The 17,617-nt window shown below is 34.1% G+C and overlaps 1 protein-coding gene across 50 annotated transcripts in view; it reads right to left on the bottom strand.

Annotated features, from left to right (window-relative positions):
- The window catches only part of LOC126939504 (uncharacterized), a 557,395-nt gene that overhangs the window by 389,585 nt on the left and 150,193 nt on the right, over nt 1-17,617 (bottom strand). For all 50 annotated transcript variants that reach the window (XM_050764859.1, XM_050764858.1, XM_050764860.1 and 47 more), the window contains 4 exons: nt 11,722-11,793; nt 10,722-10,865; nt 9,036-9,107; nt 594-737 (listed from right to left, as the gene is read on the bottom strand). In XM_050764859.1, the coding sequence (XP_050620816.1) occupies nt 594-737; nt 9,036-9,107; nt 10,722-10,865; nt 11,722-11,793 (432 nt within the window). The remainder of the gene's footprint in view (nt 1-593; nt 738-9,035; nt 9,108-10,721; nt 10,866-11,721; nt 11,794-17,617) is intronic.

The raw sequence follows: 17,617 nt of genomic DNA on the forward strand, positions 1-17,617 counted from the left end.
TTAGTCGCTTAGTAGTCATCCTGGTTATCAGATCAACTGTTGCAGTACTGAAGTGCTTGCATTCAAGTAACCCTTATTTTACTTAATAATGGCTCCAAAGTGCAAGAGTAGTGATGCTAGTATATTGTTATATTGTTCTCCTTTATTGTTAATCTCTTACTGTGCTTAATCTATAAATTAAACTTTATCATGGGTATGTGCATATAGGAAAAAATATGGTATATAGAGGGTTTGGTGCTATCCATGGTCTCAGGCATCCAGTGGACGTCTTAAAGCATATCCCATGTAGATAAAGGAGGACTACTGTACCTACTGCACTGCACCTTTTCTGATTTCTATAGTAAGTGCTGAAAACAAACATACCCTGATGGAATCAACACAGGATACTTGATGGGACTATAAAGTAAGGGCTTTAAAAAAATCTTATTAACCTTATTCAAATATTTTCTATCAAGATAAATTACAGAATGTCTTTTCCATTAAAAGAATAAAGAAAAAAAAATTTAAGGAGTAATGAATGGAAAATAAGAAATGGGAATTTAAAAACTACTGTCACTTTATTAGAAAAATAAACTTATAGTGATTATATATACCATCAGCGTCAAGTGTTTTCACTAACATCTGATGTTCTTCAGGCTTTAAAGAAATATTGAGGTCCTCAAAAGCATTTTTCAAGTCACTAACTTGAACTCTGTCACAGTTCATCAAGCTGACAGTACTGAGGGCAGTGTCTATATCTGAAAGCAAACGGAGATTCTGTAAGTTACTTAACACTCTTTGGAAATAATATTTTTACTTTCTAAACTTCTGAACAACAATGTACCTAAAATTTTAGACTACTGTCCAAACATATCTCTCAAATAATATTATCTCTATGATTCCCAAATTAATAAATACTAGCCCCAAATTCCTTTATTCCAAGCATTTCGCTGAAATGATCAGTTACTTTTGTCTTAATATCAAAAACTTTAGTTGACTGAGTTTTAAAAAATTTAACTAAATAAAATTATCATTTTTTAAAAAATAAAAATACCACCATTATTGTATCGCTGAGGGATATGTTTAATGTTATATCAGTGAGAGGGACTTTAGGGCTCATCTCTGCCTGTATGGAACTGCCCAAATTTCAGGGGGTAAAAATCTTAGTCCTAAATTTTCTTCTACTTACATACTTTGATGTCCCATTCATTTTTTTGCTTCTTCCTCACAACTTTTACTCTCCTATTAAAAGTCCTCCCAAAAGTGTGGGTGTATTAAGGTTTTAGGAATATATTGTGCCTAAATCTTTACCCTAAATGTTAAAACCTAGTATTTATTTTTTAAACTAAAAGATAGCTATTTACAAGAGTCAAATGCCATAAAATATATAGAAAAAGTGTGATCTAAGGAGTTTCAAGGTTACAGGAAATAGATGTAAGAGTTCTTCTGTGAAGACAATAGAAATGTTAGAAGTTTTTTCAAGCTCAAGCACTCTGGATTCCTCCTTGGTCTTATCTAAGACACTATGAGCTTTCTCCTCTTTTTTAGGAATATAGCCATGCTTCAAGTACTTTAAAAAGGAGTTATACACAAACTTACTCCCAAATAACTCCTGGATGAACAGTGAAATTAAGGCAGAAATCAAAAACTTCTTGGAAAATAACAAAAACGGGGACACAACTTATCAAAATCTCTGGGATGCAGCCAAAGCAGTGTTAAAAGGAAAGTTTATAGCTCTAAATACCTTCATCAAGAAGTTAGAAAGATCTCAAATTAATCACCCAACTTTGCACCTAAAGGAACTAGAAAAATAATCCTAAAGCTAGCAGAAAAAAACAAAATAACTCAAATTAGAGAACTTAATGAAATAGAGATGTAAAAATCCATACAAAACATCGATGAAACCAAGAGTTGGTTCTTCAAAAAAAATAAGATTGATAGACTGTTAGCTAGATTAACAAAGAAAAATAGAAGATCCAAATGAGCACAATCAGAAGCGATAAAGGTGATATTACAACTGATCCCACAGAAATACAAAAGATCCTCAGAGACTACTGTGAACAATTCTATGCCCACAAAAGGAAAACTCAGAAGAAATGGATAGATTCCTGGAAGAACACAATCTCCCAAGATTGAATTAGAAAGAGATTAGAAACCTGAATAGATTAATATCAACTTTTGAAATTGAATCAGTAATAAAGAACCTACCAACAACAACAACAAAAAAGCTCTGGACCAGATGGATTCATAGACAAATTCTACCAGACATATAAAGAAGAACTGATACCAATCCTACTAAAACTATTCCAAAAAATGGAGGAGGAAGACCCTACTGAAACTATTCCAAAAAAAATGGAGGAGGATTCCTCCCTAACTCATTCTATGAAGGCAGCATTAGACTGATCCCCAAATCTGGCAGAAACACAATGAAAAAAGAAAATTTCAGGACAATATTCCTGATGAACACAGAAACAAAATTCCTTAATAAAATATCAGTAAACCAAATCTAGCAGTATATCAAAAAGTTAATACACCATGATCAAGTAGGTTTTATTCTTGGGATACAAGGTGGTTCACAATCAAAAATTGTGATTCACCACATAAACAGAACTAAAAGCCAAAAGCCATATGATCAACTCAATATATATAGAAAAAGCTTTTGATAAAATCCTACATCCCTTTATGATAAAAAGAAAGGAAAACCCTAAGCAGACTAGGCATCCAAGGAATATATCTTAAAATAATAAGAACTGTCTATGACAACCCTCAGCCAAGATCATATTGAATGTACAAAAGCTCAGACCATTCTCCTTGTAAACTGGAACAAGGCAGAGATGTCCACTCTCATTGCTCCTATTCAACAAAGTACTGGAAGTCCTAGACAGAGCAATTAGGCAAGAGAAAGAAATAAAAGTCATCCAAATAAGAAATGAAGAAGTCAAACTATCTCTCTGCTGACAATATGCTTCTATCTCTAGAATATCCACACTCCCAAAAGGATCCTAGAACTGATAAATGACTTTACTAAAGTTTCAGAATACAAAATCAATGTACAAACATCAGTAGCATTTCTATGAACCAACAATATCCATACTGAGATTAAAATCAAGAACACAATTCCACTTACAACCGCCAGAAAGAAAGTAAAATACTAGGAAATACAGCTAACCAAGGAGGTGAAAGATCTCCACAAGAGAACTATGAAACACTGCTAAGAGAGTACACAAACATATGGAAAAACATTCCATGCTTACAGATTGGAAGAATCAATAGTGTAAAAATGGCCATACTGCTCAAAGAAATTTACAGATTCAGCATTATTCCTATCAAACTACCAATATTGTTCTTCATAGAACTAGAAATAAACTATGCTAAAATTCATATCGAACCAAGAAAGAGCCCAAATAGCCAAAGCAATACTAAGCAAGAAGGACAAAGCTGGAGGCATCACATTGACTGACTTCAAACTATACTACAAAGCCACAGTAACCAAGACATCTTGGTACCAGTAATAGATAGATACATAGACCATTGGAACAGAACAGAAAACTCAGAAATAAAGTTGCATGCCTATAACTGTCTGGTATTCAACAAGGCCAACAAAAACAAGCAATGGGAAAAGGACTCCCTGTTCAATAAATGGTGCTGGGATAATAGCAAGCCATATGCAGAAGATTGAATCTGGACTCCTACCTTTAACAATATACAAAAAATAAAACAGATCAAAGATTTAAATGTAAGACCTCATACTATAAAAACCCTGGAAGATAACCTAGGTAACACCATTCTGGACATAGGCCTTGGCAAAGAATTTTTGGCTGAGACTTCAAAAGCAATTGCAACAAAAACAAAAATAGACAAGTGGGACCTAATGAAACTAAAGACCTGCTGAACAGCAAAGGAAACTATTGAGAGCAAACAGATAACCCACAGAATGGAAGAAAATCGTCACAAATTATGCATCCAACAAAGGCCTAATATTCCAAATCTATAAGGAACTGAAACCAACAAGAAAAAAAAAAGGCTCATTAAAAAATAGGCAAAGAATATGAACAGACACTTCTCAAAAGGAGACATACAAGTGGTCAACAAACATATGAAAAACTGCTCAGCATCACTTATCATCAGATAAATGCAAATCAAAACCACAATGAGATACCATCTCACACCAGTCAGAATGGCTATTATAAAAAGTCAAAAAAACAACAGATGCTAGCGAGGCTGCAGAGAAAAGGAAATGTTTATACAACGTTGGTGGGAATGTAAATTAGTCCAGCAACTGTGGAACGCAGTCTGAAGATTTCTCAAAGAACTTAAAGCACAGTGGCTCAAGCCTGTTACAATGCCACCACTCTGGGAGGCCGAGGCAGGTGGATTACCTGAGGTCAGGAGTTTGAAACCAGACTGGCCAACATGGTGAAACCCTGTCTCTACTCAAAACACAAAAATTAGCCGGGCGTGGTGGTGCACGCCTGTAATCCCAGCTACTCAGGAGGCTGAGGCAGGAGAATCGCTTGAACCTGGGAGGCAGAGGTTGCAGTGAGCTGAGATCATGGCATTGCACTCCGGCCTGGGTGACAAGAGGGGGACTCCATCTCAAAAACAAACAAACAAACAAAATTCCCCCAAAAACAGAGCTACCATTCGACCCAGCAATCCCATTACTGGGTATATACCCAAAGAAAAAAAAGTCTACCAAAAGACACATGCACTCCTATAGTCATCACTGACCTATTCACAATAGCAAAGACATGGAATCAACCTGGGTGCCCATCCATGCTGAAGTGATTAAGAAAACATGGTACATATATACCATAGGACACTATGCAGCCATAAAAAAGAATGAAATCATATCCTTTACAGCAACATGGATGGAACTGGAGGCCATAATCCTAAGCAAATTGACACAGGAATAGAAAACCAAATACCACACATTCTCACATATAAGTGAGACCTAAACATTAAGCACACATGGATATAAATATGGGAACAACAGACATTGCAGACTACTAGGCGGTGGGGGTAGATGGGTTAAAAACTACCTATCTGGTACTCTGTTCACTACATGGGTGACAGGATCCATACCTCAAACCTCAGCATCACACAATATTCCCATGTAACAAACCTGCAAATGTACTGCCTATATCTAAAATAAATGCTGAAATTTAAAAACAAATAAATATTAGTTATACAAATCATCATACACTCAAGATTACTGTTCATAACATAAATCTCTAGTTTATAAAACTTTTTTAAATTTAAAAGAGGCAGAGTATAAGTGCACAAAAAGTTACAGAATTAACTTATTAGGTAAGTTAATTTTTTCCAACAAGCCAGATAGTTCTCTCCATCTCCACATGTAATTCTTCAGTAAACCTAAGCCCTTTTAGAATGTTTTAGACTGATGCCACAAATTCAGTTTAAGACTACTCTAGTCCTCCCAGTCATCCCAAAGAGTCCTGACACACCAGGTCACTTTCTCATTCCTAACTGAAATAAAGAGAGAAAAGGAAAGGAAAAGTCCTTCAACAACAGACTTCTTTGGGTAGTAAATCTACTTCTACTTTTATAAACTGGTATCTTGGCCTCTGTATATTTTTCCCTCGCAGCTAATCACCCTCTCTCTGCCTTCCTGGTTCTATTACTTAGTCGTATCTTCTATATTGTTATATACATTGATATCTTTATCTACCATATATACCATTATCTTCTATATAATTTTATCTCTTATATTGCTATATACCCTTTATTCACACATCTCTGCCCTTTACTCATAGGAAATGCCTTTAAATATATATCATATCTAATCTTTATTATTTGGCCAATCTTCTGTTGGGTTGCTCATAACATTCCACATTTGCATCAAAACTATATAAAATGGTCCTTATGTTGATCAAAAAGGATTACAACTGAAATGTATATGGAGATAATTATTCTTTGTTAACAAGAACAACAACTCTTTGTTAGCAACATTTGTTCATCTTTTAGAATAGCAAAGGTTAAAAATGGTTTAAAATGAATTAAACTGCTTTCATTTATAGTTATACTGTTGTCTTAAAACTATCAGTGAATTTAAGGATTATAACTACCTAATAAAACTAGAATATTTTCCCTAAAAACATATGCACAGTTAAATTATGATATTAATTCAAAAGGCAGTGTACAATACAGAAAGAAAAAGGTAAAATTTAAAAGCACAACATTTACCTACCATGACTGCTTCTAAATTGTTGCAGTGAAGTATTACTAAAAATTTCTGAAGACTACATATATACTTTCTAAAGTGGAACACTGGATTACTTGTGAAACTCAAACAACTATATTCCAAAATGTCTATTAAAAATAATACATTTGTGCTTTATAAAAACAAATATAGTTAAGTTTGACTATTTTATTAATGTCAGAATATAACAATGAACTGAAAAATACTTTCCAGCTCAAACCAAAATTAATTTGATGACTCATATCTCTAGGATAAGGTTGGTTTAATGTAATGAATTTTTATGACCTATACAACCCTTTTAAATAATTTGTGCCAATCTCTACAACCAAAGTCTTTAAAAGAAAACAAACATGGTAGAATTTTTTAACTTTTCATTTATGAATAATAAATTATACCCTGCTACTTCTAAGTAATGAATAAATTTAACAGGATCAATGCAAAGAACTAAGCTGTCAAGTTTTTAAAAAATCCTAATTCATGAGCCTACTGATTTTTCCAATAAACCCCAGCAGGCTTGCAGAAATTTACAAATTGAATATAAAATTTATATGACACTGTAAAAGACCTAAATAGCCAAAACAACTTTTTTTTTTGAGGCAGAGTCTCGCTTTGTCGCCAGGCTGGGGTGGCACCATCTTGGCTTACTGCAACCTCTGACACCCTGGTTCAAGCAATTCTCCTGCCTCAGCCTCCCAAGTAACTGGAATTACAGGCATGTGCCACCACGTCCAGCTAATTTTTGTACTTGTAGTAGAGACAGGGTTTCACCATGTCGGCCAGGATGGTCTCCATCTCCTGACCTCGTGATCCGCCTGCCTCAGCCTCCCAAAGTGCTGGGATTATAGGCGTGAACCACCATGCCCAGCCCCAAAACAACATTTAAAAGGTAGAACAAAGTTGAAGGGCTGACATTATCTGATTGATTTCAATGTTTGTTATGAAACTACAATAATCAAGACAGTATAATATTAGTGTAAAGATAGACAAAAAAAATGGAACAGAATAGAGAACCCATAAATACACATTTATGAAACATTCTACATATATAAACATTCCACTTATATATAATATTCTATACACGTAATATTCTGTAAAAGTACAAAGGCAATTCAGAGGAGAAAGTATAGTGTTCTCAACAATAGAACAATTACATAACCACATGTTAAAAAAACTCCATACTTTACTCCACATACAAAAATTAACTTGAATTATACATCAAAAATGTAAAACCAAAAACTATAAAACTTTTATAATAAAACATATGATTTTTAAAAACTTGCAAACTTGGGTAAGAACAAGATATCTTACACATGACACCAAAAGCATGGTCCATAAAAGAAAAAAATTGGTTAACTAGACTTCATCAAAATTAAAATTAACCCTCTTTTAAAGGCACTTAAGAAAATGAAGAGACGGCTGGGCGTGGTGGCTCAAGCCTGTAATCCCAGCACTTTGGGAGGCCGAGACGGGCGGATCACGAGGTCAGGAGATCAAGACCAGCCTGGCTAACACGGTGAAACCCCGTCTGTACTAAAAAATACAAAAAACTAGCCGGGCCAGGTGGCGGGCGCCTGTAGTCCCAGCTACTCGGGAGGCTGAGGCAGGAGAATGGCGTGAACCCGGGAGGAGAGCTTGCAGTGAGCCGAGATCCGGCCACTGCACTCCAGCCTGGGTGACAGAACAAGACTCCGTTTCAAAAAAAAAAAAAAAAAAAAAAAAAGAAAAGAAAAGAAAATGAAGAGACAAAAGATTAGAAGAAAATATTTGCTAAGCGTGTATCTGGTAAAAGACTTGTATCCAGAATACATGAAGAAATATGAAAACAGGCAACAGAGACCGACCCCATCTCTAAAAAAATATATGTGTGTATATATATTTATAAGTATATATGTGTATATATATATATGAAAACAAACAAGCCAACTTAAAAAGATGAGCAAAGTTATAACAGACACCTCACCAAAGAATATACACATGACAAATAAGTATACGAGAAAATGCTCAACATCATTAGTCATTAAGAAAATGCAAAGTAGAACCACAATGAGATACTACTATATACTTCTTAGAATGGTTAAAATTTGAAAGACTGAATATACCAAGTATTGGCAAGAGTTTGGAGGAACTGAAACTCTCATACACTGCTCTTGGGAATGCAAAATGGTAAAACCAGTTTAGAAAACAGCTCGGCATACTCTTAAAAAGTAAAACATGCATCTACCAAATTCAGTTAGTATATCCCTTGGTAATTGCCCAAAGAAATGAAAGCTTATGTTCATAACAACAATTTGTATGTGAATGTTTACAGAAGCTGTGTTTGTCATAGGTAAAACCTGGAAACAACCTAATTTACCTATATCAGCAGGAAAATAAACTGTGGCATATCTATAAAGTGAAATACTATTCTGCAATAAAAATAATGAACTACTGATGCACACTATACCATGGATACATTTCAAAATAATTATGCTGAGTGAAAGAAGCCAGCAAAAAAGAGCACATTCATTTACAAAAAAATATTGGAAATGCAAAAACAAATTTCTAGTGAAAGAAAGCATATCAGTGGTTGCCTGGGAATGTGGGAAAGGTGGAGAATGGCAAGAGAGATTATAAAGGGTATGAGAAAGTTTTAGGGGTAAGGGATATATTTATTATCTTGATTGTGATGATGGTTGCATAGGTATGTGCATATGTCTACACTTAATCAAAATATGTCCTTTTAAATATAAAATTATACAGTTTTACATCAATTATATATCATAAAGCTGTTTTAAAAATAACAAGAGGCAATGAAAACTATCTAAATATCTAAATAAAATATTGATTTACCCACCTTCAAATACAGAAATTGGCTTACTTGTGTTCAAATTCTCCAAAATTTTCTTGAGACTTACATTATTATTTTCTAAAAAGTAAGGTACAAGGATTATGAAATGGCAAAGTGTCAATCCTAATAACCATTAAATAACCATGACAAAGGGTAGGGATGGGAAATTTTTGTAATTTCTAGAAATTAGCAGGATAAAAGTCAATTAATTTAAAATAGTTTTACCCACAATCAATTTTATCAAAACAAGAAATTCTAACTAAAGGAATTTACTTGGCTTAAATAATTAAATTTTGATGCATATATTTTATAGATTTGATGCTAAATGGAGGATGGCTCTTAAAAATATTTCCAGTAGAAAAACCTATGAATTTTAATTAGCTCTCCATGTGCCTATGTTTTCATTATATTTCTAAGACCCAGTTTACCTCTCACATGTAAGAATGGCTTTTATCAAAAGGACAAAATTTAACAAGTGTAGGCAAGGAAGTGGTGAAAAGGGAACTCTTGTACAGTTATGCTGGGAATGCAAATTAGTACCACCATTATGAAAAATAGTATGGAAGTTCCTTAAAAAATTAAAAATAGAACTCCCATGTGATCCAGAAATTTCACTTCCAAGTATATATCCAAAGGAAGTGAAATCAGCATGTCAAAGAGATATCTGCACTCCCATGTTCATTGCAGCTCACTACTCACAATAGCCAAGACAAAGAATCAACTTAAGTGCCCATTCATCAACAGATGAATAGATTTTTAAAAATATGACATCTATCTATATGTTATAAATATATATGCACAATAGAATACTATTCAGCCTTTTAAAAATGAAGGAAATCCTGTCATTTGCAACAACATAGATGAACCTGGAGGACATTATGCTGGGTGAAACAAAGCAGGCACAGAAAGACAAATACTGCATGATCTCACTTATATGTGGAATCTAAAAAAGTTGAAGTAATGGGAGCAGAGAAGACAATGGTGATTACCAGGGACTGCAGAATTTGAGGGGAGATATTGGTTAAGAGAAACAAAATTTCAGTTAGATAAGAGGAGTAAGTTCTGGAGACCTATTTTAGTGCAATGTGACTATGGTTCATAATGTATTGTATACTTGAAAACAGATAAAAGACTACATTTCAAATGCTATCACAAAAAATTATAAGGATTTAAGGTGATAGATACGTTAATTAGCTTGATTTAATCATCCGCAGTGTACACAGATTTCAAAACATTACATTGTATACCATAAATATGTATTTTTCACTTGCCAATTAAAAACTAAACACTTTTGGACTGAGCGTGGTGACTCACACCTGCAATCCCATCACTTTGGGAGACTAAGGTGGGTGGATAGCTTAAGTTCAGACCAGCCTGGGCAACATGGCGAAACTCTGTCTCTGCAAAAAATACACATTAGCCATGTGTGGCGGCTACTTGGTGAGCTAAGGCAGGATGGCTTGAGCCCAGGAAGCCAAGGCTGCAGTGAGCCATTATCATGCCACTGCACTCTAGCCTGGGAGACAGCGAGACCCTATCTCAAAATAAAAAAATGAATAAAATAAACACTTTCACGGATCAAAAAATAAAATAAAATATACATATACACAACAGCTATCCCAAGCACATAGTAAAACTAAAACTAGGACTTCGTTAAGCTCAAAATAGATTGCTCTTTCAAAAAGGATTCACCATCAACAGATGCTTGTCTCAAGATCTCTTGGAACGTCTTGTTGCTTACTGGAATTCCGGCACTCAAAAGTTTGGAGCTCAGTTCATTTACAGGCATTGTATCATTTCTGATACTATCAAGAGTTTTAATCTCTCTAAATAAATCTGTAAATACAGGAAGAATAGAAAACAGATAAAGAAGTTGGGGCAAAGCCCCTTTTAAGATATAACATCCACAGCCTACCGTAGAAGACATTCTGAGTTAAAGGGCTTTTAAAACATACCTATGGGCTTTGTTTTTAGAAGTCAGTTAAATAATAAAAAATGTTCAACATACCCCTAGCCAGGTAAAAGTTGAGTTTCTGCAATTTATTTTGTAAAGTCCATTTTTTTCAGTAACTGTTATCCCTGAAAGGTGTTTCTGCTACATGCTCTGGTCTTTCACAGACTGCAAAGCTTTTCAAGAACAGGTAGGCAGGAGGTAGCTCTTAGAATGAGGCCAAGAAGCCAAATAGTTGGGGAAAGGAAAACACTAAAAATATAAATTTGCTACAGACTGAAAAACAGTCATATACTATCTTAACATCAGAGAGTGTTTATCTCTTACCAGTCTACCAACTAATTTTAAGAACACTAGATCTTTCTTGTACTTTCCTTAATTAACATGTTTCACTATAGGTGAGGAAAATAAGCATGTGGCTATTAATAAAAGTGCGAGAAAACTGTACTAGAGTAATGGGAAGGATGCATACTTTTACAATAAAACATAATACTGAGACAAATTATTTGCTTTAAGGAAGCATATTCTAGGTATGTAATTCTAAATAATTCATTATACAAAAGCATAAATTGAATATGATAAGGAATAAGAAAGCAGATTACAACATTTCAAATAAAGCAAAGCAAACTTAGGAAAGTGTTGAAAATACAGAGAGAAACAAACTATATTTTAGAAAATATAGGATACCGTAAAATGACCTAAGAAACTGGTTTTCAATTTTTATTATTTTACTATACTTACTGTTGAATGGTGTGGATGGTTTAGGTGAATTAGTGAAAACATCAATTACATCTTTTAAGATCACTTTTCTTTCTGAAAAGTTAAGAAATAAAGTAGGATTTAAATAAAGCAGATTTTAAATTCATTAAGGCAGGAATCTGGTATTATTTTAATATTTCATCCAGCTTTCAAACCCCAGTGATCATAATGCATAGTAAGAAATACTTCTTTGATGGACATTTGGGTTGGTTCCAAGTCTTTGCTATTGTGAATAGTGCCACAATAAACATACGTGTGCATGTGTCTTTATAGCAGCACGATTTATAATCCTTTGGGTATACACCCAGTAATGGCATGGCTGGGTCAAATGGTATTTCTAGTTCTAGATCCTTGAAGAATCACTACACTGTCTTCCACAGTCGTTGAACTAGTTTACAGTCTCACCAACAGTGCAAAAGTGTTCCTATTTCTCCACATCCTCTCCAGTGGGGGAGGGGGAGAGGGATAGCATTAGGGGATATACCTAATGTAAATGACAAGTTAATGGGTGCAGCACACCAACATGGCACATGTATACATATGTAACAAACCTGCACCTTGTGCACACGTACCCGAGAACTTAAAATATAATAAAAAAAAGAAAAAAAAAGAAATACTTCTATATTGTGAGCACACACACAAACAAAAATACAAGTTTTATAAAGCAATACTCACCCTTATTATAGGTGATACACTCTAATATCTTCTAACAAATTTCAAGTTATGCCATTTCATTTTTTAAATACTATTCAAGACCTATTACATTTATTTCACAACTGACACACAGTTTTAAAAATGATAAACAGGTTATATAGTACAGATATATATACACAGTAATTTTCATTAAAGCATATAAATACAAAGAGTATAAGAGAATGTGTAGGGCTACCCCCTGAAGAGATGTTTTTTACCCAACAAAAACAGCAAAGGAAGAGACCAGAAAAAGAAAGAAAAGACATACTTTTCCTTTGCAAAAAAAAAAAAAAAAAAATCTGGTGACAAAGAGGAAAAATTCAATTTTTTCTTACTATCATTACTTCCTAATTGACACTGAAACAACAAACAAACAAAAAACTATACACAAAAGTAAGTATATAAAACTAAGACTCCCTTTTCCAAGCAAGTAAAAATCCTTAGGAAACCTAATAGTCAAATGTCAATTTCTTCTGAATTATCCATAACACTACACATAAATATTTCTTGTTCTTTGGAATAACAGGCTTAAGGATATGCTACCCCGAAATATAACATTGTGACAGAATTGGATATTTAAGCTGAAGGAATCTAAGAAATATCAGGTGCAAGAAGAACTCTGTGATCTCCCTTGTCTCCCCTGAAGCAGGTCTTGATATCCTCATATGAGAGGTGCTCTTCCTATGAAAAAAAAAAGAGTATCCTTATCTCCGAAGATGGAGGGATGCTGAGAGGAATCAAAACAAACAGGCCATGCTACCCTTAGCTATACTGAGCTCATAGCCACTCTTCTGTCCTCTATTTCATTCTCCATGACTTTCCACTCTTCATCAAACCTAGCGTAAAAACATCCAGATTTAATCACTTTTTCAGGCTTTTATTTTCTTATGAGGGTTCCCATGTCACATAAAACTTACACCAAATAAATTTGTGTGCTTTTATCTTGTTAATCTGTCTTTTGTTACAGAGCCTCAGCCACAAACCTGAAGGATAGAAGGAAAATATTTCTTCTCTACACTTAACTGGAGACTGCTTCAAAGATTATAAACTGTTAGCCCACATACTGAATACAGTACGAGATTTAGTGATTTTCATTGACCTAGAGAGTGTAATAGTAGTTATTTTTAAATTTGAATTTCATTATCTTTACATGGGATATATACTCTCAAGTTACTCCATAATTCTCATCACTTTGTCTTATGCTAACTTATTTTATTAATTTGTATTTCATGCCTGACTGCTAGACATTTGAGTTAGATGCCCTTGGCCTGGTTCAAATATTATCCTTCTCTGGAAGCCTACTGTAATTTATTTAAAATGTCACTATTAGAGCTATAACACTGTGCCTCTTGGATTGGCAGGCTAATTTGACCCATCTTTCCCCTCCCTCCTATTCTAAGCAATTACCTTGGCCTTAAGTAGTATTTCCTCACTCCTCTGATTTTTGTTAACTTAATGTTTTTGTAGAAACTGCTTTTGCAAAAGCCTAAACCCCTTGAAGAAAATATACCAAATGCCTAAAGAGAGAGATTTTGACAACTGAGGGATTTCTTCTGAAAAGAGAGAGAGAGATCTGATAAGAAAGAATGAGAATTTCTCTATGAGAGCATCCATTCCCCAACCCCACCCACCCTCAAGATGCAGGACTGCCATTGTCTTTATCAACTGAATGTCAGTAGAAACACAAGGAAAGGGAGTTTAAAAGCTCTTCCTCCATGCCCATTGCCCTTTCCCAAATTGTAGTGTGACACTGGATTGGGAGGGAGTCCCAGTAAATAACCAGCCAGCCCTCAGGGTCAGATTTAATTCAATTAAAAGAAAATAAAGCAACTGCAATTTCTGGTACTATAGCAGCTAGACATCTGGATTAACCCTCCTACTGAAGATGACAAAAAAATCTAAATAAAATATTACTTATAAAAAATCTTAACTGCTTCAATTTGCTGCCAAGAAAGTAAGAAATTCCCAGGCCAAAAAAAAATTGATGAAGAGCTCTAACTCAAAGCACAGTATCTACTTTTTCAGGCAAAGAGTGTTTGCCAAAGACAAAACAAAAACAAATGGAATGAATTTTAGTTTATATTTTCAAAGGCTCAGACAAAACCTAGGTTCCTCCCAAACTGCACATTTATATCCTTTAACTTATAAAACTGCTTAACCTAGCATTCAATACTCGCAAAAAATATCAATAATAAAGAAAGGTTCCTCCTTTACAGGTAATTTGACTCTTCTCTCTGGCTACCTTTAAGGTTCTCTTTCTTTTGGGGTATGCTGCAGATACATCCTGATATATCTTTGTATGGATTTCCTTTTATTCTATGTGGAATTCACTGGACTTCTTGAATCGGTAGGTTAAGGTCTCTCTCAATTCTGGAAAGTTCTAAGCTACCGCCCCTCAAATATTTTCTCTGCAACCACTCTATCCTCTCTTCTCCCCCGTATTGATGTATATTTTTTATACCTCTTCCTTCTATCTTCTATGCCTCTTAACCTATTTCCTATATAATCTGTCTGGCTGCATTGTGTACAACTTCTTCAAACTAATTTGCAGTTCATATTTCTCTCTATGCCTATGTTTAATCTGCTGATATTCTTGTCCACTAATTAATTTTGATTATTATATTTTAAATTTCTAGAAGTTGTCTCTTTTTCATATCTGTGTGCTCTTTATAGGCTTTAGGTTCCCTTAGATATTTTCAAGTTTCTCTTTTATTTCTTTGGAAGAATACAGAAGAATATGACTACAGAAAGAGTGAAATTTTTAAAATGGAAGATATGTACACCAGAAAAAATATTACTTCAGGCTAGACTGGCATCAGAGAAAATATACTTTAAGGCAAAAGCCTTACTGACAATGAAAATTCAACTTACAACAGGGGAAAAAACAGTTTTAATATCTTTAGGAATCTATAACAAGTTTAAATTGAAATACATCTAGTAACAAAGACTTGAAATATATAGAGCAAAAAATTGGCAGAACTACAAGGAGAAATAAACAAACTATCATTACTGAAGATTTTTAACACGTCTTTCAATAAATGACAGGACAAATAGACAAAAAATCAGTAAGGACATAGAAGATTTGAAAATATGATTAATAAATGACCAAATATAAAAGACTGACTCAACAATTGTAGAATTTCTTTACAAACGAGTAACATTTTCCAAAAAGTGATCATGTTGTGATCCATAAAGCAAGTCTTAATATATTTTAAATAACTAAAAACATATAAAATATGCATTTAAAATAACTGAAATTACAGAAAATATATTCACTTACTGCAATATAATTAATACAGTAAAAACAAAAAAACACTCCCAAACTTGGAAATGAAGAAACACTTCTAGAATTGCCCATGGATCAAGACAGAAATCATTATAAAAGTAAGAAAAATAATTTTAACTAATCAATAATTTTAAAACTACATATCAATACCTGGGGCCATGTAGCTAAAAAAGCAATACATAGGGGAAAATATATATGCTTAAAACCTTACATTAGAGAAGAAAAAAGGACTAAAATTTCATGAGCTAAGCATCCATCTCAAGAAGTTAGAAAAAGAGTAACAAAATAAACCTAAAAAAGTATAGCGAAGAAAATGATAAAGACAAAAACATAAATGAAATGAATAATAAACATATAATAAAGAGGATCAAAAAGTTGACTTAGTTATTGAAATGTACAAACCATGAGTATAAATTATCTTAAAAACAGAAAAAAGACAAAAATGAGCAAGACAAGGAATGAGATGGGAATATTACTGCAAATGCCACAAATATTACAAAAATATTTAAGATCTTATTATTAAAAATCATATAGTGACTAGCCTAGCCATCATGGCAAGACTCTGTCTCTACTAAAAATTAAAAAATTAGCCAGGCATGGTGGCACATGCCTGTAATCCCAGCTACTCGGAGGCTAAGGCACGAGAATCACTTGAGCCTGGGAGGCAGAGGTTGCAATGGGTCAAGATCATATCACTGCACTCCAGCCTAGGCAACAGAGCAAAACTCTGTCTCAAAAACAAACAAAAAAAATAGTATAGTATTAGAGTGATAAATTTTTCAGATGAAAAAGTCAAAGTCTTAGGAAAAACCAGCTTACCCAAATTGGCTCATGAATAAACAGAAAACCTAAATAATCTTACAATATGAAAGAAGATGAATCAGTAATCAAAAACCTTCCCAAAAGAAAATGTCAAGGCTCAACTGGCTTGTTCTGTGAATTCCACTAGACTCAAAGGTAATACGCAATCTCAATGCTATAGAAACTATTCAGAGATTGGGGGTGGCTGGCAAGATGGCCACTGAAACTATTCCAAACAATAGAAAAAGAAGGACTCCTCCCTAACTCATTTTATGGGGCCAGCATCATCCTGATACCAAAACCCAGCAGAGACACAACAAAAAAAGAAAATTTCAGGCCAATATCCCTGATGAACATCGACGCAAAAATCCTCCATAAGTTGTGCACATGTACCCTAGAACATAAAGTATAATAAAAAAATTTAAAAATAAAAAAAATACTGGCAAACTGAATCCAGTAGTACATCAAAAAGCTTATCCATCATGATCAAGTCGGCTTCATCCCTGGGATGCCAGGATGGTTCAACATACACAAATCGATAAATGTAATCCATCACATAAACAGAAACAATAACAAAAACCACAATTGTCTCAATAAATGCAGAAAAGGCCTTCGACAAAATTCAACACCCCTGCATGCTAAAAACTCTCATTAAACTAGGTATTGATGGAACATATCTCAAAATAATAAGAGCTATTTATGACAAACCCACAGCCAATATCATACTGAATGGGCAAAAATTGGAAGCATTCCCTTTGAATACCAGCACAAGACAAGGATGCCCTCTCTCACCACTCCTATTCAACATAGTATTGGAAGTTCTGGCCACAGCAATCAGGCAAGAGAAAGAAATAAAGGGTATGCAAATAGGAAGAGAGGAAGTCCAATTGTCGTGTTTGCAGATGACATGACTGTATATTTAGAAAACCCCATCGTCTCAGCCCAAAATCTCCTTAAGCTGATAAACAACTTCAGCAAAGTCTCAGGATACAAAATCAATGTGCAAAAATCACAAGCATTCCTCTATACACCAGTAATACACAAACAGAGAGCCAAATCATGAGTAAACTCCCATTCACAATTGCTACAAAGAGAATA

This window comes from Macaca thibetana, chromosome 16 (assembly GCF_024542745.1).
Source record: "Macaca thibetana thibetana isolate TM-01 chromosome 16, ASM2454274v1, whole genome shotgun sequence".
Taxonomy (NCBI): Eukaryota; Metazoa; Chordata; class Mammalia; order Primates; family Cercopithecidae; genus Macaca; species Macaca thibetana.